The 20,846-nt window shown below is 42.3% G+C and overlaps 1 protein-coding gene across 2 annotated transcripts in view; it reads right to left on the reverse strand.

Moving 5' to 3' along the window:
• Nucleotides 1-15,777: 15,777 nt before the first annotated feature.
• sema3bl (sema domain, immunoglobulin domain (Ig), short basic domain, secreted, (semaphorin) 3bl) overlaps nt 15,778-20,846 on the reverse strand; it is a 64,366-nt gene continuing 59,297 nt past the window's right edge. For both annotated transcript variants that reach the window (XM_062392222.1, XM_062392221.1), the window contains exon 16: nt 15,778-20,167. In XM_062392222.1, coding sequence (XP_062248206.1) covers nt 19,655-20,167 — 513 coding nt within the window. In that variant the 3' untranslated portion in view covers nt 15,778-19,654. The remainder of the gene's footprint in view (nt 20,168-20,846) is intronic.

A 20,846-nucleotide genomic window follows, 5' to 3' on the forward strand; every position in this document is an offset into this window, starting at 1 on the left:
ACAGAAACAACACAGTGAGTAGCCAGTCATCATCTTTTCACTTGTCCACTCTCACTAGTTCTGGATGAAAAGTGTTGAACACCATCATGTTAAACAGGATAAATGTGAATAAGCTCAAGAAACAATGAGCTGCATAAGTCAACAAATACCCTGTGTTCATAAACAGTTCACAGACACACACGTACACACACGTACACACACAGAGAAGGAAGCTTGTCCTGCTGTTGACAATACCTCAGTCAGACCACATGGGAGGGAGCATGACTTCCTGCTGGTCAAGGTGGGACCACAGCTTTACACAGCACACACTCTGCAACACAAACGCACACAGACACACTTCGCCCCTCTGGCTGGAGAATCAATTAACTCTGATTACGCAAACTGTGCAAAGGTTAATCTCTAATTAAACACACAGCGAGAATAGTGACTCGCCTCACTGGAATCTAGAGACTCCATTGTGTGTGTGTGTGTGTGTGTATGTGTGTGTGTGGGGGAGATTTTACAATGTGGGTCATACATTAAAATGAAAGGAAAGATGGAGAATAAACAGAGTATTTGTGTATTTATGTGTATTTACATATCTAAACCATTTCTACTTAAGAAAAACAAAATTGCATCAATATTTGTTTCTGCGCAGTGGCAACATGTTTCAAATCAAAATGTCATGCCAATAAAATGTCATTAATCTGAATGAGAGGGAGAAATTCCACAATAGTTGGTAAGTGCGTAAGAAAACGTTTTGTCTAAGGTAGTTCCAGAAGTGCCTGCTCTATTACAGAGTACAGCTGTTGCAGCTATCACACACACACACACACACACACACACACACCGGTTCTTTCAGGCTAGTCATTACCACTGACATAATCAAAGCAATCTGGCAAAGGATCGAATCCAGCCTCAGATTGTTCCCCAAACAGGATAAAAACAGGAAGTGAGTTGTGTGTCACAGTAAACAACCAGTGCTACGTGCGTTACTGACAAAGCAATATTCACTTAACATTTGGCATGTGTACGCGTTGCTGTAATTTTTACTTCCAACTTTAAATAACCAGGTGCTCGGTCCTCTCCTCTCAGTTGTTTATTCCGCTCTGGGTAAAAACAGCACTTCCTTGTCTCTGGTTCAATCCGTTTCTAATACCTAAAGGATGACTCTGAGCCACACAGCATGAAAACACATGTTCTCTTCTGCGTTGTAACAAACATCTGCTTCAGGGTCAGACAATGTTCTTTTATTTGTTGAAAAGGATCGAGCAAACGCCAGGAAATTACAGGGCTAAACATCCACGGCTGCAGTCCTTGATGACAGGCTCCGTCCTGAAAACACTGTGACATGACATGAAAACACCATGTGGATGGTTGGTTTGACTGACGCCAGTGGTGAGTTGTGCCTGTATAAAATCATGGCCATGATCGGGCACGTAGGGAAGAGGGGAATCCTCTCAGTCTGAATCTTCAACAAACCACAATCCTCTATAATAACACATTTTATTCAAGAGTAAGAGTCAGTGCTACATTATTTTTCTAATATTATTTACCTGTAGTGCCAGTCTGTGATTTGCAGGGTAAAAAACACTGTAAATTAAAATCACCAATAATTAAAATTAACCTTGAAAACCTGTAAATTCTGCCATCCCCTCTCAACCATCGCCCTAGCTACTATTGGAGAGAGTGCTGCATGCACAGATAGAACATTTGTGTGTGCAGGTATTATCCAATAGTTAATGCATGTTAACTGAAATGTGGGATCTACAGTTTGTTCTGTGATGTTGATCCCACCATTCAGGTTACAGTGTTTTGTTTTCTTCACACAGTGCAAACCTCAACTCAACAAACTCATCTGAAAGGGTCCAGCTATTCCCGCTGGCCTGGCCGCGCAGTCTCTTCCTCTGTGTCTCTCCTGTCTCTACTCCCATGTGTGTGTCTCACTCCGTGTGGGTCTCTCCATGTCTCCCACTGGCAAGAGGAGGACAGTGCTCTTTGCCTCTCTCTCTCTCTCTCTCTCTCTCTCTCTCTCTCTCTCTATCTCTCTCTCTCTCTCATCGCAAAAACCCACTGATTATCAGCAGCAACAGGGAGAAAACCTTCCTGGATCGGTGGCTGTTAAAACTAGATTCGCGTGATGGCAACAAAATAAAAGGTTAAGCATTTGTCATGGTGGATGTGAGCAGATTGAAGATGTCTTCACCATGCGTTCGCTATGAGGATGTTGTATCTTGATGGAAAAAACTATTATTAAGCAAGTCATTTTTGGCGATTAAGCTGTTTTTCCTAACAAATGCAAAGTGTTTATATCTGTGAATAGTTCATAACATCTCATAATCCATCAATTCAACTGGGAGTCAGACATTTTGAACAGTTGTTGACAGACTTATATTATTACATAGAGGCTGATATCAATATATTTTCTTCTCCCAGTTTCCACACTGCTGTCACCTTAAATAAAGTTAACAGTTTGATTTCAACCTGCAGTACATTATTCATTTGTAGAAAAAATTGATGTTGTCATTGATGTGGTATTTCTGTCCAACTTGTTTAAATGTTGACTCCAGTCTGTTTCCCTGTTGTGAACCTTGGATCTAAAAAACGACCTCGTCATCTTGAAAACAAAACAACGGATGAGTCATCTTGTCCTCATTGTTACGCGATGAACTTGGAGTGATCGAGGTGCTTAAAATCTTTACACGCCATTTTAATTAGGCCTCATTTCCAGCAGCGGGGGGGGATCCCTGTGTGGTTCCGGTGGAAGAAGCCCATCCAGGGCCTCAACGTGAAGGAGAGAAGGTCTCTGTGGTTTTGTGGAACATCAGGGGGCCAGTGAGTGATAAATGATATTGGTCTGAATACCGAAAGATAAATAATGAAAAGTTCGGCTCAAAGTGGGTCATGTAACGTTTGAGTGTGTATGTGGACTGCGTCCTGTGAGATTGGGGTGTAATGACACTATCTATCTAGTGAGTAATGACTTTTATTACCCGGACTGGAATAGATATCTTAACATCCTCGGTTCATGTAACAGGTTGTGACACTTAAAACTGAGCATTCTTTATTTCCTCTTTCCCCAGCGGCTGCGTGGGACTCAACATGAGAGATTAATCACCAAACGTTCCTTCTTTGCCCACGAGGCCTCCCTCACGCTCCACTTTCTTCATTTCCCTCGAACAGCTTCCACTCCCTGCGTCAACCACAGTAAACCGTGCACCTTGCCCCCTTGCTCTTCCTCGCTCTCTTTCCTCTTCATCCACTCTTTTTCCTCCTCAGGTCTTGGTCTACAACTTGTCCTAGGCCATTCTCAGTTCTGTCAATGTCTCTGTATCGCCCATTTTTTGCCCAATCGTTGTTTCCCAATGGCGATTCAAAATATGCAGTGCTATTAGATGATTGGGGTGACATTTTGTTTACAACCAGTCATTGAGATAATGTCTGAATTTCCACTCAAATATTTTCGGTCAACCACTCCCTCCATTATCACCATAAAAAAAACATATAACTTATGAGTGGCTTGCACAATGAGATGATATATTTTCTGTCTTTTCAAAAATCTTGTTTCAATTTTGGCATTATTTACTTTTATTTTTTTCACTTAACTGTATGTAAACTATCGTTGTCAAAATTATCGTTAATGTACGTGTAACAATATGTACAGACCATACACCACATAAATCTCATCTGTGTTACATATAAAAGTCGGTTTGAACAACCTCTTCAGCTTTTAGAACATTTACATCAGCCTATAGTGTCCAAGATTATCATATATCTTATAAAGGTGGTTTTAACAAAATGAAAAAACATTTTTTCAATTCAGACAAATCCTTTCACACAGATCTTTGAAAAGCTGCTGTGCCGAGCAGTACAAACATATCTAACCAGAACCAATTCTCAATGAGTGTGAGGCAGCAGCAATGGCAGTGAAAACATGACTCACAATGAAAACCGGATGAAATAATGTTATTTCTTTCAAATTATGTGGTTTCAGACTTGTTTTCCTTACTTCAAGACGCCAAGGCAAGCTGTTTTAACCGTTTGTTGCTGAAGTTTTCCTTTTGAGGAATTGTTCTACTGACATGTCAGTGTTCTAAAGAGAAATATCACTTTTCATCTCTCCATCCCAGCCAGTCTCCTCTCTGAAGATTAATCATCATCAGTCAAAGTGGAGCCTCCACATCTATGGCCGTCTCCCTGAAGATCACTTAGGCATGGCTGTCATGTCATATCATATATCACTCACACACTCACACACACACACACACACACACATACACACACACACACACACACACACACACACATACACACACACACACACACACGCACACACACACACAGAAACAGACACACACACACACACACACACACACACACAGGAGAAAGAAAATGAATACTGTGCAAATCTTTGGGACATTGTGCTCCCATGTGCCACTCGTGTCAAACTTATCTGTGTGTGTTTGTGCGTGTGTGCGTGTCTGTGTGTGCACTCATGTGCTTGCTTCAGTTGTTTGGACTGAAGTTGCAAGGTTAGACCAACAAGCTAGTCACCTGCAAGTTTACAACTCACATCATGCTACGCCTCACTGTTCACAAACAACCCTCAATACACTAATTTCCCCCCCGTTTCCCTCTCTCACTCTCACACATGCACATAAACACACTCTCAGTGGGGAGATTCTGTATTGTTTTAATGAAGTGGGAGGCAAAGTAGGAGGAAATCCGAACAACAGGAGACTTACACAGAGACGTAGAGAGGAGCAATCTGTCTAAAAAGCCCAAACACAAGAGACACAACATTGTTGTTAAGAGAAAATAGTTTTTAATGAAAAGAATTGGGAGAAGGAAAAAAAGGAGAAAAATCCACAGGAACTTGGTGACATAAGCTGATCTTTGAAGGAAGATACAACATATTCTTCCAGTGCTGTGTCTTTCATTTCTAATTCCAAAAGCACACTTAAAACACTGTGCCACTTCTTGCAGATTTTTTTGAAAATTACTTTGTCAAGGCGCTTCATCATATTTGGGGTGATCTCAAAATGTTCATCCTCGATTTCGATCCATATGTTTTCGACCAGCCGCTCGATGATGGTATTTGGTGATCTGAGCTCTACGAGCACCTTTGCTTGATCAAAGATCCTCCAAACCAGCTTCATAACAATTATCCTGATGAATGATTTCCTTTCGTCCTCTTGCTCTTCACTGTATTCTTCCTCGAATTCAGAAGTGGTCACCTCGCTTTCTGAGCCAGACCATTGACTATCATCCGAAGAATCACTGGCCCCACCGATCGAGCCCTCTGACAAAGCTTTTTCTAGAGTATGTGTTATCACCCTGGAAGTGAGAGTTTCTGACTGTGTGTGAAGCCACCACCTCATTACTCCAAGGAAACACCACACCATGGCAAGGATGTCAGCTGATATGATAGCACGTGGCGGTAAAACCATTGTGCTTATGCGCTTTTGTCGTGAGGCTTTTGGTTTTGCGGGGATCTTGGGTCTCATCCTATCAATGTGATTGATGAGGATTTTTTTCAGCTCATTGGTTAACTCGAGGGTTTCACCACTGGAAATATCATCAATCCATGGAGACACATTCTGCCCCTTCTGTATTTCACCAACTACTGCTGGAAGCAGAGCGTCAATATCAGTCATGACAGAATGCATTGACTGCCTACCTAAAACCTTGTCAAAGGCTGGGTTGTCAGGGCTGGGAAAGTACTTGATATTCAGTCTCTCCACAAGATTACTAATGGACGCTTTGGCAAACTGCTTTGCAGCGCACGTCTTAATCCTTCCAATCACTTTCTTCAGAGAGGGTGAGCTTTGGGCTGTTTCTAGATCAACTGGGTTTTGCGGCATGATTTCATCCACAATCACCTCAGCAACGTCATCTGCAACATTCTTTATCTCCAGAGAGGAGCCACATTCCAACTGCTCATAATCAGAGTCGGAAATTCCATCAGAAGAAGATTCGGTGAATCGAGAGACCTCATCCTTGATGATCTCCTGGACAGTTTTGGATGTTGCTGATATAAGACTTTCTCTGTCTTCTGAGATTGTCTTCCGGGATGAGGATGATGACTGACTGTCTTCTTTATTGACCAGTTGTTGGTTTTTCAGATTCCTCATGAGTCCTTTGATCATTTGGCCGGCCTGTTGAATCAGACATTGTAGTCTTTTTGGAGGTGTGATACGAGGAATAGTTTCCTTCACACTGTCCACGCTCATGGAAAGGACAGAGTTGACACACTCTGCAATCTCTTTAGCAATCAACTTTGTCAACTTCTCTGAGCTGACCAGGCTGACCTCATCTTGAACGTCAAGAGCCTGAGCAAAAATCTGAGGAAGTGTGTTGCCCAAAAAGCAAATCACACTGTTCTGAGACACAGGCCCAGTGGTGCTCACATGACCCTTTAGGGTTGATTGTGTCACTAAAAAGACGATTTCCAGAAGTTTCTCACCCAGTATGGTTATTGTGGCCGCATCAGGTTTTCCTGCTTTCGAAAGATTCCATTGTTCTGATGTCATGCCTTTGAAATAGGACGTCACAATGGGTAAAATACTGTCGATGTCCATATTCCTGTTTCTGATATCGTTTTTCAATACTTCTGTTATTGGCTTAGCTTTTAAAAATCAGGTTGATTCCTGGGTATAGTAAGTGCTCTCTCTGTTTGCCGTGGACTACTTCGAACATTCACCTATCAACTAGAGGAAGAACACACACCAAAGAGAACTCACACCAAAGAGAACACGCACCAAAGAGTACACTCTAAAGGGAGAACGCCCTCACTAAAGAGAACAGACGCATCCAGGACAGCTGACATCACAGGCTGACACCAGGCTTTCCAACAAGCCACGCCCCCAAACATTGACTGTGGATGTCAGTAGCAGCGGTAGCAGGGCCGGCCCTGGCAATGTTGGCACCCTAGGCAAGATTTCAAATTGGCGCCCCCCAACATAACCACGCAAACTGTCATGCATCCCCAAGAACCTTTGCACTGTATACAGATGCACACACAGGCAGACAAAATTGTAAGCTATTAAACATTAAAAATATCTCATCATCTCATTTTCATCCACTTATCCGGGGTCGGGTCGCGGGGGGAGCAGCTCAAGCAGGGGGCCCCAGACTTCCCTTTCCCGGGCCACATTGACCAACTCTGACGGGGGGATCCCGAGGTGTTCCCAGGCCAGTGTTGAGATATAATCTCTCCACCTAGTCCTGGGTCTTCCCCGAGGTCTCCTCCTCACTGGACGTGCCTGAAACACCTCCCAAGGGAGGCGCCCAGTGGGCATCCTTACCAGATGCCCGAACCACCTCAGCTGACTCCTTTCTAAGTAAAGGAGCAGCGGCTCTAATCCGAGTTCCTCACGGATGGCTGAGCTTCTCACCCTATCCCTAAGGGAGACGCAAGCCACCCTTCTGAGAAAACTCATCTCGGCCGCTTGTACCCGTGATCTCGTCCTTTCGGTCATCACCCAGCCCTCATGACCATAGGTGAGGATAGGAACGAAGATCGACCGGTAGATCGAGAGCTTTGCCTTGCAGCTCAGCTCTCTTTTCGTTACAACGGTGCGGTAAAGCGAACGCAATACCGCCCCCGCTGCTCCGATTCTCCGGCCAATCTCACGCTCCATAGTACCCTCACTCGCGAACAAGACCCCAAGGTACTTGAACTCCTTCACTTGGGCTAAGGACTCATTTCCTACCCGGAGTAAGCAATCCATCGGTTTCCTGCTAAGAGTCATGGCCTCAGATTTAGCGGTGCTGATCCTCATCCCAGCCGCTTCACACTCGGCCGCCAGCCGATCCAGTGAGTGCTGAAGGTCACAAGCCGATGATCCAATGAGGACCACGTCATCTGCAAAAAGCAGTGACGAGATCCTCAGACCACCGAACTGCAACCCCTCCCCACCACGACTACGCCTCGATATCCTGTCCATGTATATCACAAACAGGATTGGTGACAAGGCGCAGCCCTGGCGGAGACCAGCATCCACTGAGAACGAAACTGACTGGCTGCCGAGGACGCGAACACAGCTCTCGCTTTGGGAGTACAGGGATTGGATGGCCCTGAGGATAGACCCCCTTACCCCATACTCCCGCAGCACCTCCCACAGTTTCTCCCGGGGGACCCGGTCATACGCCTTCTCCAGATCCACAAAACACATGTAGACCGGATGGGCATACTCCCAGGCCCCCTCCAGGATCCTTGCGAGAGTGAAGAGCTGGTCCGTAGTTCCACGTCCGGGGCGAAAACCGCATTGTTCCTCTTCAATCTGAGGTTCGACGATCGGCCGAACCCTCCTTTCCAGCACCTTGGAGTAGACTTTACCAGGGAGGCTGAGAAGTGTGATGCCCCGGTAATTGGCACACACTCTCTGGTCCCCCTTTTTGAACAGGGGAACCACCACCCCAGTTTGCCACTCCTTTGGCACTGTACCCGACTCCCACGCGATGTTGAATAGGCGTGTCAACCATGACAGCCCCTCAACACCCAGAGCCTTTAACATTTCTGGCCGGATCTCATCAATCCCTGGGGCCTTGCCACTGCGGAGATGTTTGACCACCTCAGTGACCTCCACCAGGGAAATTGACGATGAAACACCATCAACCTCGAGCTCTGCCTCCAACATAGAGGGCGTGTTATTCGGATTCAGGAGTTCCTCAAAGTGTTCCTTCCAACGTCCGACAACCTCCTCAGTTGAGGTCAACAGAGATCCATCCTTACTGTACACAGCTTGGATCGTTCCCCGTTTCCCCCTCCTGAGGTGCCGGATAGTCTTCCAGAAACACTTTGGTGCCGACCGAAAGTCCTTCTCCATGGCCTCTCCGAACTTCTCCCACACCCGCTGCTTAGCCTCCGACACGGCAGCAGCTGCAGCCCTTCGGGCCTGTCGGTACCCTGCAACCGAGTCAGGAGTCCTCCAGGATATCATATCCCGGAAGGCCACCTTCTTCAATCGGACGGCTTCCCTGACCACCGGTGTCCACCACGGTGTCCGAGGGTTACCGCCCCTTGAGGGGCCTAAGACCCTGAGGCCACAGCTAGCCACCGCAGCTTCAGCAATGGAGGCTTTGAACACCGCCCACTCCGGCTCAATGCCCCCAACCTCCACAGGAATGCCAGAAAAACTCCGCCGGAGGTGTGAGTTGAAGATACCTAGGACGGGGGCCTCCTCCAGGCGTTCCCAGTTCACCCGCACTACTCGTTTGGGCTTACCAGGTCTATCCGGAAATTTCCCCCACTCCCTGATCCAACTCACAACCAGATGGTGGTCGGTTGACAGTTCCGCCCCTCTCTTTACCCGAGTGTCCAAAACATGCGGCCTCAGATCAGATGACACAATCACAAAATCGATCATTGATCTTCGGCCTAGGGTACTCTGGTACCAGGTACACTTATGAGCATCCTTATGTTCGAACATGGTGTTTGTTATGGATAATCCATGACTAGCACAGAAGTCCAATAACAAACGACCGCTCGGGTTTAGATCAGGGAGGCCGTTCCTCCCCACCACGCCTCTCCAGGTGTCTCCATCGTTGCCCACGTGGGTGTTGAAGTCACCCAGCAGAACTACGGAGTCCCCTACTGGAGCCCCATACAGGACTCCATTCAGGGTCTCCAAGAAGGCCGAGTACTCTGAGCTGCTGTTTGGTGCATACGCACAAACAACAGTCAGAGTTTTCCCCCCTACAACCCTTAGGCGCAGGGAGGCGACCCTCTCGTCTACCGGGGTAAACTCCAACACCGCGGCGCTCAGCCGGGGATTTATGAGTATCCCCACACCCGCCCGGCGCCTCACGCCCTTGGCAACTCCGGAGAAGAATAAAGTCCAACCCTTATCCAGGAGTACGGTACCAGAGCTGAGTATGTGCGTGGAGGTAAGCCCCACCAGATCTAACTGATAGCGCTCCACCTCCCTCACAAGCTCCGGTTCCTTTCCCCACAGCGAGGTAATGTTCCACGTCATCGAGCCCTCCGTCTGGGCCTAGCTCCAGACGGGGGCCCCGGGCTTCCTCCGGGCTGGGTCCCATCTCCTCTTTTATCGATATTCATTGAGGGTTTTTGAACCATTCTTAGTCTGGCCCCTCACCTGAGACCACTCTGCCATGAGAGACCCTACCAGGAGCACAAGGCTCCAGACAACACAGCCCTCAGGTTCACAGGGACACACAAACCTCTCCACCACGATAAGGTGACGGTTCAAGGAGAGGACATTAAAAATATATAATAATTTTTTTTTTTTTTTTTTTATTACATTAAAAATATATAAGTCTGAAATCAGCTGTACTGATAGCATCTAAATCAAATTGGTTCAGCTCACTTATAATTATTCACAATTTTAAGTCACCATAACCATTACCTTTTCATAAGCACCTTCTTCATCCACCTGTGCATGCAGATGTGAACTTTTCTTTGGTCTCCTCCTCCGTGTTGAGTCAGGGAGCGCTTGTTCTGTATAGTGAGCACGTCCTGTAAGGGTGGCGATACTATCATACCACGGATTCCCGTCTCCGCCCGCCAGGCATGTCGCTATACATCTATCTAAGTGACCATTCGCTCATACAAACATGGCTATTTATTGACAAATTGAGAATATTATCAGTTTTTTGAATTATTAGTAAAGATTAATGTCATGTATTTATCTGGGAAGTTAGGATGATAAGTTAATCATATGCGTTTAGCATCTCCATGGTACACGTACACTTTATAGCAAAAGATGGATACTTTGAAGAGTCTAAAATCAAAAATATAATCTGGTTTGTTGAGCTTTTTTTTTTCTTTATCACTTAGTTCCATGTGTTCCTTCATAGTTTGGATGTCTTCTATATTAATCGCCAATCTAGAAAAAAATGTAAATAAAGAAAAAACATTGAATGAGAAGGTGTGTCCAAACTTTTGACTGTACTGTATACGTTTAACAAAAGTTAGCTACATGTGAATGACTAATCTACCTTACTTAGTTAGTTTGTTGATTTGACTGCTGAGAAAATCAAATAAATCGGCACGTTAATGTCAATGTGGTTCAACAAAAAGATATAAACATTGTCCACCCAGCAACTAAAGGGGAGTAGACTAGCTAACTTAAGTGAAAACATTTGTATGCATGCCTGCAACATGCTAACACCAAGTAACATCGACTTATCAAAGTCTGACTTAACAAAAAGAAAAATACTGTATTATACCGTGAAATTGTACAATAGCTTGCTGTGAATATTGTTTTCCGCAAATCAACATTTAAGGTGTTCAAGTGTTTTTACAGAGAGAGATAGTTTACTGAAGCAAATTGCCTTTATTTTAAGGCAATTTGTTACGGTTTATGTAAAATGAATATGTGCTCATTCTTACAAAAAATGACATTCAAAAAAAAATAGTTGTGTGAATATTATGGATATAGTTACTGCATTTAAATTAGACCTATATTTAGCCATTATTTCTGACCCTTATTAGCTTGTCTTTGCAGTGAATTTTTTCTATCACCTTAGTTTAACTTTATGTTAGTAGATAATCAAACTTGTCTTGACTGGTGTCCTCACAACATCACAAAGACAAGGATGTGTTAGTGCATGAGTGTGTGTTGAGGTAGTACTATCCCCTGCCACTAGTGGCTGGTAATGAGTTACTTCGCCTAAGCGCACCTAAGCACAACATTTTGGTTTTAATTGATTGTGGGGTTAACCCTGAAAATCATACAGGTAACTATCCCAACCTTCTTTTCACTGCATTTGAGTTAATTTTTGTGGGGTCCAGGTTTTTGGACCCCACAAAAATGTTGGACCCCACCCTGTGACTGTTCTGTCAGATAGCAGACCCCACAATGTGATAAAGAAAAACACACACACACACAGACACACACACAGACACACACACACACACACACTCACACACAAACACAGAGTCTCTGCGCTCCACTTCAGCAACTCACATAAAACAACCAAGTAGTGGTTGGTAAACAGCTTTGTTTTTTCAAAGGCCTCTTAAATTGTCTAAAATGTCCTGTTATTATGTTGAATTCAATGCTGTGTTTAAAGGTGCAATTTAGGTTTGGCTTCACTACATAGTCAACATCAATACAACAACAGTTCACCTACTACTTCAGAAGAAAAGCTGCAAGTCCATACATTACATATTTATCACATAGTCAGTTTATAAGGAGGAACGATACGACTGCTTCACAAAAAGGAACCAAAGCATCTCAATTGCCACCTGGTGGCTTGCTGCAGTATAGGTCATAATATCTGTCTCCTCCATGTTAGTAATGGGATGTGGGCCAAACTGTAAACCGACTTCAAATACATTTTTGAAAAAATATGTCATGTTAGGTACTTTTTAAGAAACTGATGTATGTTCAAGTGTTCATTTTTCCAGTGTCTGGGATATATTTTGGCATCATGTTTTATGTACAGCCCATCGTTATTTAGAGTTAATGTTTCAGCATAAGCCTTAAATTGTAAATATCGTTCTGATGTTTCTATCATTTCTTCTTCTAAAGTTAGAAGAACACACAACATTTTGCACAAGTAAGTAAGGCCCATTGTTTAACCCACAGATATAAAGGATTATGGATTAAACCGTGCTTAAATTGACTTTTCTTTTTTTTTACTGAAGAAGCAAATAGTTGAGGCTCTGTCATCTAACAACCTGCAACTGAGCTGAAGTAAGCCAAAGAGCAATTTTACAACATATGCAGTGGAAATTACAGCAGTATCGGAGAGGGCAGGGTCTGCAGTCAGTCAGTGTGAGACTGATACTTTACAGAACACAGACATAAAAAGAGAACCTCATGTCTCCAATCAGGATCAATGAGTTCAGCAGACTTTTCCAGTGGGTACGATAACCAGAAAAACTGAAAGAGGGAAATTGTTTGTAGTCGGAAATAAAGTTAACAGGCTGACTTGGAGAACGGCCTCTGAACAATAACACTCCTGGGAGGTGCTGTAATGAAACCGAAATCTGAGGTTAGAAATCTGCTTTATCCAACAACTTTGAAATGTTACAAGTTTCTGAATTACATCTACACGAAGACTGGACACAAGGTTGTGGCTTCACGCATCTCAAGATCCCAGCAGAAGCAGGAAAGCAACAAAATGTTTGACCTTTGACAAAGGACACAGAGGAGGTGGACGACAACAATCATGTTGTGTGTGTGCATGTGAGTGACTTTCTATCGAATCAGCAGCGTTTTAAAAACACTTTAAAAACACTTTTTTACCCTACTCTTATCAGACACAGTCATTGAACAAAATTCCCACGATGAATATGGCGTCATTACAGTAATATAGGTCCCTTCATTTGGGGCCATTATGTCTATTATATGTATGTGTGTAGACTTATTTATTTCCCTTAAACCTTTGAATGAGACTTATTCTGAGATCTGATTGGCCTCGTTTGAATCAGATTGTATAATGACTGTAAACTGGTCAATTGTGTTTCCATAACTATACTTCAAGTTTACTTCACCATTTTCCTACGAATATACACTTCTTATATAGTTAAATCACCATGGTAACTTATGCTGAGCAGCTAACCTGCTCCGTAACAGGTTAAATAAGAGATGAGAGATAATCCTTTACAAAGAAAATTATCAATCAACTCAGAGTATCTTAATAAAAGATATAGATCCTCATCGGAGGGAATGATAAACCTTTGTCAGCTACTGGAGCTGTATTTAACAAACCTGTCACGCAGGAGCAATGTGCTCACAGTAATACAGCCCGTCTGCATCGCCCTACGCTCAGTTCTTAAGCAGGAAAGCCTTGGTTGACTTAAAGAGCTGATAACCAGCTTCGTGCGACTGCTGAGCCTGACTGCGTTTGTTAGGTTAAATCAAGATGGATTAGAGAAAGATAACTGGGGCATGGGGCACTTTGTAGAACAGGCCTCAGGTCCACAGAGAAACGTGGATGACAATCGGGCAGTAAAGTAGGTACCAGCTCTAGTAGGAGCTTTTTTTACACAGAAAAATAAACCAAAAACAACAATCAAAGCACCAGGAACAGGTATATGCACATATAAAACACACAACCGACAGACACTATTTAAATTCTAAGCAAAACAAGAAGTAAGAGTCACTCTGAGAGGCAGATATAACACAGACATACGGCAAACTTCTTATGGAAACAAAAAGATCAAAAAAAAAATAAGAAAGTATAAAAACTGGAACATTTTAAAAGTAAAGATTCACTGAGTCTTTGAGACGTGAGAAAAATAACTGCAAATAAAAGCAGTAGTTTTCTCAGAAACTACTGGAGACTGAAAAAAAGATAAAACTTCCCAAAAGACCGGTAGGCCTATAAGCTAAGGTCTGCAGCTGCCTAATGATGTGTGACAGACACACACACACACACACACACAAACACACAAAGAAAGCACATCAATTATTAAAATAAAATCCACAGGTGGTTTTGCACACTCCGCTGAGGTGACTGGGATAAATGAACAGACGCAGATGTCTGAATAACAGCTGCTGTTTTTTTCTGGTCCAGGTCACTTCACTTCATAGGACTTCAGTTAACAGCAAGTTCCATTGATTTATGTACTTTTCTTCTCCACCACAGAGCTGCTGTTCATGGAGGAAATGATACAGGTGTCTGCATCACTTCAAGTGCATGGACAGTGAGAGATCGAACGAGCTGACAACATGCAGCATAAATGCTACTGTTAGGAGCATGAGAAGCTGGGAGACATGTGATAAAGAATCAAAAACTTCATACTGAAAGGTTTTACCTTGCTTCACATTCAGAAAGGGTCATGTACATGAGCATCCAAAATTCCAATGCATTTGCCCTGATCAGTGGATTGGCTCACGTTAAGGAGAATCAGTGAACAAACATTATTGCATTAACAACTTTGAGAACTAGAACCTTCTAACAAGGCTTGATCCAAACTAACAAAAGTGTTTATACAGTGTATGTGACCTTAGAACTGTGATTCTGGAGTTTTTATACAGGGCAAAGTGTGGGATCTTTTGTGAGTGATTGTTGGTCTTTTTACACGTACTTCTTCACATCCGAGTGTGCAAACCATATATGTTTATTCTATATTCGTGCGTGTTTATGAGGTTGCAGTAATAGTCAGGGTGTGAAGTCGCATTGCAGGTTTGTTTTTTATGAGATGGTCTGTTTAAGTGACAAGCAGCCATTGTTACTGCACATTTCCACAGATGTTGCAACCCAATTATCCTCCAATCACACGCATGACCAGACCCAGTAACTGGGCAAACTAATGGGCCAAAATTGGGTCTGTAAACCTGTAATCACACACCCCCATATCTTCCTGCTAGTTTGAACACAAAAGCTAACAAATACCAGCAAGAGGTTTCGTGTTAAACTTATATGATCGTAATTCATTTTCTAACCCAAATCTTTTTTAAAGAATATTTTGACATTTAGAAAGACACACCCACACACACACACACACATACACACACACGTACACATGTACACACACACACCCACACACATATACACACACACTAAATGAAAGTAGACATGGGAAATGGAGCCGGTCTTTTCCTTCCTGACATTAAATACCAACAGCCTTGTTGCAGGTGTGCAGTCTGCTCGTTGTTGATTCAGTATTTAATAGAGCATTTCTTTCTTTCAGTGGGGTAAAAGCTATAGTTTACAAAAATGGCTCATTTCAGGCCGCTGTTGTTTGGTCTCTGTTTATCTCACTGGCGCCATTAGGCTTATCCATCCAGTAGACAACCCCCCCACCCCCACCCTCCCCCCGACTCTGCAAATTTAAGTTAATCTCAATTTTTAACACATTCACTCAGGGACATCTTTATGTTAGAAAATCAACTTTTATTGTTGTTAAACAGCATACAACTACACAGCATGCATGGTAGAAAGACACTTAAATAAAACATAAATACACACTTAAATTAGGCTCTTTGTATGGGAGACCCCACAGCCAGCACACATTTCTTACAGTACAATAATGGGACATTACACCAAGATAATGTTCATTTCTGATCCAACCATGCTTACATCTTTTAACCTAATTTCTATATTGTATCTGGTGTTTTTCAGTAAAAAATATCTGTACAGAAACCATGCTTGCAGAACCTGTCAAGTTCAAAATAATAACTCTAGTTTGTTAATCCGAATGCTGCCAGAGTCTTGGAAGAATATTTAAAAAGTTCAAATGTTTTTATTGCAGTCTCTTCTTAAGGGTCTGGTCTCACATAAGCAAATATTTCAGAGACAAACCTTTGCCTTCCATTTACTTTCAATCCGTGAGAGCGAGGAAGCGATTAAACCCTTTTCTTCCTGTGACAAAGCAAATCGTGGCCTCGCATGGAGTTATGCTTCGGTGACCATTGATCAGCGTTATCTGCTTTGTATTAAGTATATGTGATGCGGCTCTTATTCTACCACTGGCTGAACCTCCCGACTGCTTCCTGCAGAGCAGCCGTCGATGTCAGAGCCTCTGCACATTTTAATGAATTAGCTCAGCAGAATCAGGAGGATCAGCTCATCAGTGAAATCGTCTGCTGTGGTTTAGCAGGACTAAAACACTTCCCCAGTTTTACAAAAAGTACGACAACGTCCATGAGTATTTGAATCCCTGACAAACAACACATCTATCAGCTGTCCTTATACATTATGCACTGTAAAATACTGCAGTTCAACATTAAGGCAAGACAATTTAAAGAAGTGCTTTAAATCCAAACAACGTTAAACAAGAGTATTGAGAAACTGAACTGAACACAACTAGCTACAGAGGTAAATATATAAAACATCAGATGCAATACCACAACACAATTTGTACAAATGTACTTAAAATGCTTTTGACATTTAGTTAGGGATGGCTCTTTTTTTTCCTGCTACTCCTTATCGAACATGTGTTATTTACTTCTCTGGCAAAAAGAGTGTCAGCATTTATTTTGGTGGTTCCATCTCACAATGATTGTTGTTAAAGATAAAATAAAATATTTTCTAAACACAAAGGAATTTCAGGACCTAGAAACGCAGAAGCTCAAACAAATCTGGTACCACCACCACAACATACAAATAATAGGTACGATTTTGTTATTATCTTTAGAGACCAGAGCAGATTCCACAAAATTGTGATAAAATTAAACTATAATAAATGTTCCAGAGAAAATTTATAGATTTCGTTTTTTTGTGTTTTTATAAACCAGGGAGAATGGGTGACTTTTTCATTCTCACTTCATTTTGATGAAATGGGGAATATTTAATTACAATTATTTAGAGTTGTAAAAACAGCATTCACAAGTTTCTCATAGTACCTTTATTTTAATCTCTCACTCCTTTATTTGTTTCATCTCAGTTCCTCCTCTCGGCTTATTTGACCTCCTGAGAGGCCATTTGCCACAAAGGTCACAAAAAGTCACCAACACATAGGTGCAGCGTTGCTTGTTGGCTAGTTTTAAGAATATATATAGGGCTCAGAGAAAAGATTTACCGTCCTCTATTAAATTAACACATTGGCAGCCATTGGTCATCCTCCATTCTTTGGCTCCTACTTGGATGGCTACTTTCTGATTGTGTATGTAGCTGTTTTTAAATATATTTCAAACAACACATATAACTTCAGAACAGTTTATAATTGTTTATTATTGTTTTGTCTGTTCCTTCCTCCTTCAATAATATTTTGTATTATTTATTCTTTTATTACCCTTTTTTGGGGTGAAGGGTGGGGCTATACATGTTTTTAATATGTCGTCATATTAGGGGCCGTGACCCACTACTTTCCTGCCTTATTACATTGATGTGAGTGCTATGGTGCTTCCCCTGCCTGGTGAAAATAACACAAAAAAACTGTTTATAATTGGAAACTGATGATTTTACAACTTGCACTAACAACAGTCATATCTTCCCTTATTCTAAACAAGTTTCTTTGCTTTTTCTTTATCCTTATTGTTCAGTCAGATATTTTAAGTAAACATTGTCTGTTCTGCTCCACCTGTTCCTGTGGACAGGGAGACCTTATGTTTATTCTGTAACTGTGAAAAGTAATATTTCACAATAAAAACTGATGACAATAGCAAGGTGGATTATCATGTGTTCAAATCATGGACACTACTTGAAACCAGTGTTTCCAAAGCAGAAAGAAAAGAAGCATTAGTCATTACATTTGACCTTTCCTGTTCCCTCCACTGTCACTGGTAAGCTACAGCCGACAGAGGGACTGTGGGAAAGGGAGTTCAGCGGCTGATTAACATGTGAGGGGAGGTTAGTTAGTTCATCACCCAAATTATCATTACACTTAACAATGAAATGTTACTGAAGAAGTTGAAACATTATTCAACAGATCCAACCAAGGTTTCCCAAGAAAGTGAATATTGAGCATTGAGTGTGAGCTTTAGATACATTCCAAGAGGGCGTATGGTATGAAAACCAAAAGCATGAAAACAAGCCTCTGTGAAATATAACTCTAAGGGTCAGTGAGGAGGGATTGTGATCCCTAGATGGTATTCAATGGAAAGCCACAGCAGTGAAAACAAAGCAATGTGCATTTAATCTGTTGAACAATCAACAGTCGTCTCGTGGTGGCTTCCAGTCTGAGTTAGATGAGTTTATGTATTCAGTGTAATGGGTTAGTGGGATGTCAGTTTATGTAAGAGAGAAGAGAGAGAGTGAGTGTGTGTATGTGTGTTACAGAGTGTGTTAAATATGTGTGCTTCATTAGCTTCATTCGCCTTTAACAAATATACATCAAAGGCAGATGTGTCTTAGAATGAAATCAAGCATAAGCATGAATTGTATAACTATGTCAAGAGCAGAACAAGCGAGGAGATATGGTCTGTTAGAGACAAAAGAGATTAATCCAGTGTGTGAAATGTCACCAATCTGGTTGTGAAGGCAAAAAAAGGTAAATAATTGTTTGTGTCCAAACTGCATTTGACAAATTTGCTGTTCTGTATTCCAAAGATGCAAAGGTACAGTATGTAGATGTACCTTTCCTCTCCCTCAAAGCACCAGTTTTCAATTTAACTGGACCTTTATATTAAAAAAACGGCCTCTTGCAACTGGAAGTCTCAGGAGACAATTAACACAATAATATGAGCCAACACACTGTTCATCAAAGAGTCAGCAAGGCTGCAAAAGCAGACATTTAACAGGCTCTGCCCTTGGTAATGTCAATCCACAGGCATGCATACATTTTTAAATCTGAGGTTTGTTAAGTGTTGAGGGTTTTCTCAGTGAAGATTGACTGGTATGAATAAAACAGTTCATGTAATTTCAAACGTATACTTGGGCAAAGTAGTGAGGTGGTGGGGGTCCTTGGTGATTAGGATTTTCAAATGTCATCCTCAGAGTATATGTGAACGATTGTCTCTTATTTCATCTTTATCTGTGTCACCATCTTTTCCGTCTCAGTTTGTGCTGACTTTTCAGACAACCGAACACTTGTCTTTTTGGGGCTAAGGTCAAATCCAAGCTCAAGCATCAGACCTACACATTAACTGATTTCATAAAATCTATTCTGTTTGATGAAGGTTTGATGACCAGCAAAAGCAGAAAAACTGTTCTGAGCTCCCATATTCTGAAAAAAATCTATTGCCAAAGCTTAAACTATGACGTTGGTCTTGATACCCTTGTTCCACCTTTTTTCTCGTCCTACGCTATAAACTTTCTCTGTTTTTAGTCTTTCATTTCCTCTTTCTTTTGCACACCCATATTGTCATCATTACTCGTCCCATGCACTCAGATCCCGCGGCGTCCGGTTCCGTTCTCCGGAGCTCTTGCTGCGAGCCTTCCTAGCACTCTCCTGTGCCTGCCGGTACTTCTCCAGCATGCTCTTGTGTTTTCTCCTCAGCTTGTCGTTGCACCACATCCTCTCGCAGTACTCCTCCACATGTGGCAGGTTTGATGGCCCAATCAGCTGCATGATATCTTTGAACCATGTGCGCGATTGGCCAATTTGGCTTGATGAGCCAGCCCTGGTGTAAGAGCTGCACGGCATCCATGCTCTGTAGCCACTTGTAGATCTGTCTTTCAACGAGTCAGAGAGGCCGGCGTTGTCACGAGCCATGAGCTCGTCTATGGCCTCCCCCTGGAGGACTTGGAGGGTGAAGCGGGCCAGGGTCTGTGTGAAGCCGTGCTCTCGGGAGCGACAGATGTACACACCTTCATCTTGGCGGAAGAGACGACGGAACAGGAGACCCTGCTCTGTAGACATCACACGATCGTCTAACTTCACCTAAGGAAGCCAGAGAGAGATCTTTTACTTAACTTAACAATTGTCTCACATTAGGCTGTAATTGTCTATCATGTTTTATACATGAAAACAGCAACACATCAAAAATTGATTAAATAAAGTTATCATCCAAGTGTAACATTTTAAAGTTTAAACTTAGTTACTTACTTACTCATTGTGAATGTCACAAAATCCATGTGCAGTTATCAATCTGAGACTCAGAGAATCAACATAAATCCATTGAGAACCTTAGTGACATCTACGCCCCAACGATGAACTCTGTTTCAAAGTTCTTTAGATTTCGTCTGGTTACCATCTTGATACAAAATCTGAATCAGCTGAGCCTGCACAGCAGTTGCCAGTGAGCATGATTGGCTGTTAACTGTTTAATATTCCCATGCAGTGCTCCTGTGTGAAGGCATCTGCATCGTTATGTTTCTCCACTCATTTACTCATACTTGTCTGAAGATGTTCAAAAGCCTTTTGATCATATGAGAAATTATTTTAAGCAGTCAAGTGAATAACACGACTGCAGTAACAAATACAACTTTTAAAGCAAATCTTAATTATTCATGAAACATATTAAATATATTTTTTTTTTATTTAAGAATAAAAGATGGAAATCCACCAAACTCAGAGCTCAGGAACAGTCACTGTAAGTTTTATCTCTCTTTTCCTTCCT

This window comes from Platichthys flesus, chromosome 7 (assembly GCF_949316205.1).
Source record: "Platichthys flesus chromosome 7, fPlaFle2.1, whole genome shotgun sequence".
Classification (NCBI taxonomy): Eukaryota; Metazoa; Chordata; class Actinopteri; order Pleuronectiformes; family Pleuronectidae; genus Platichthys; species Platichthys flesus.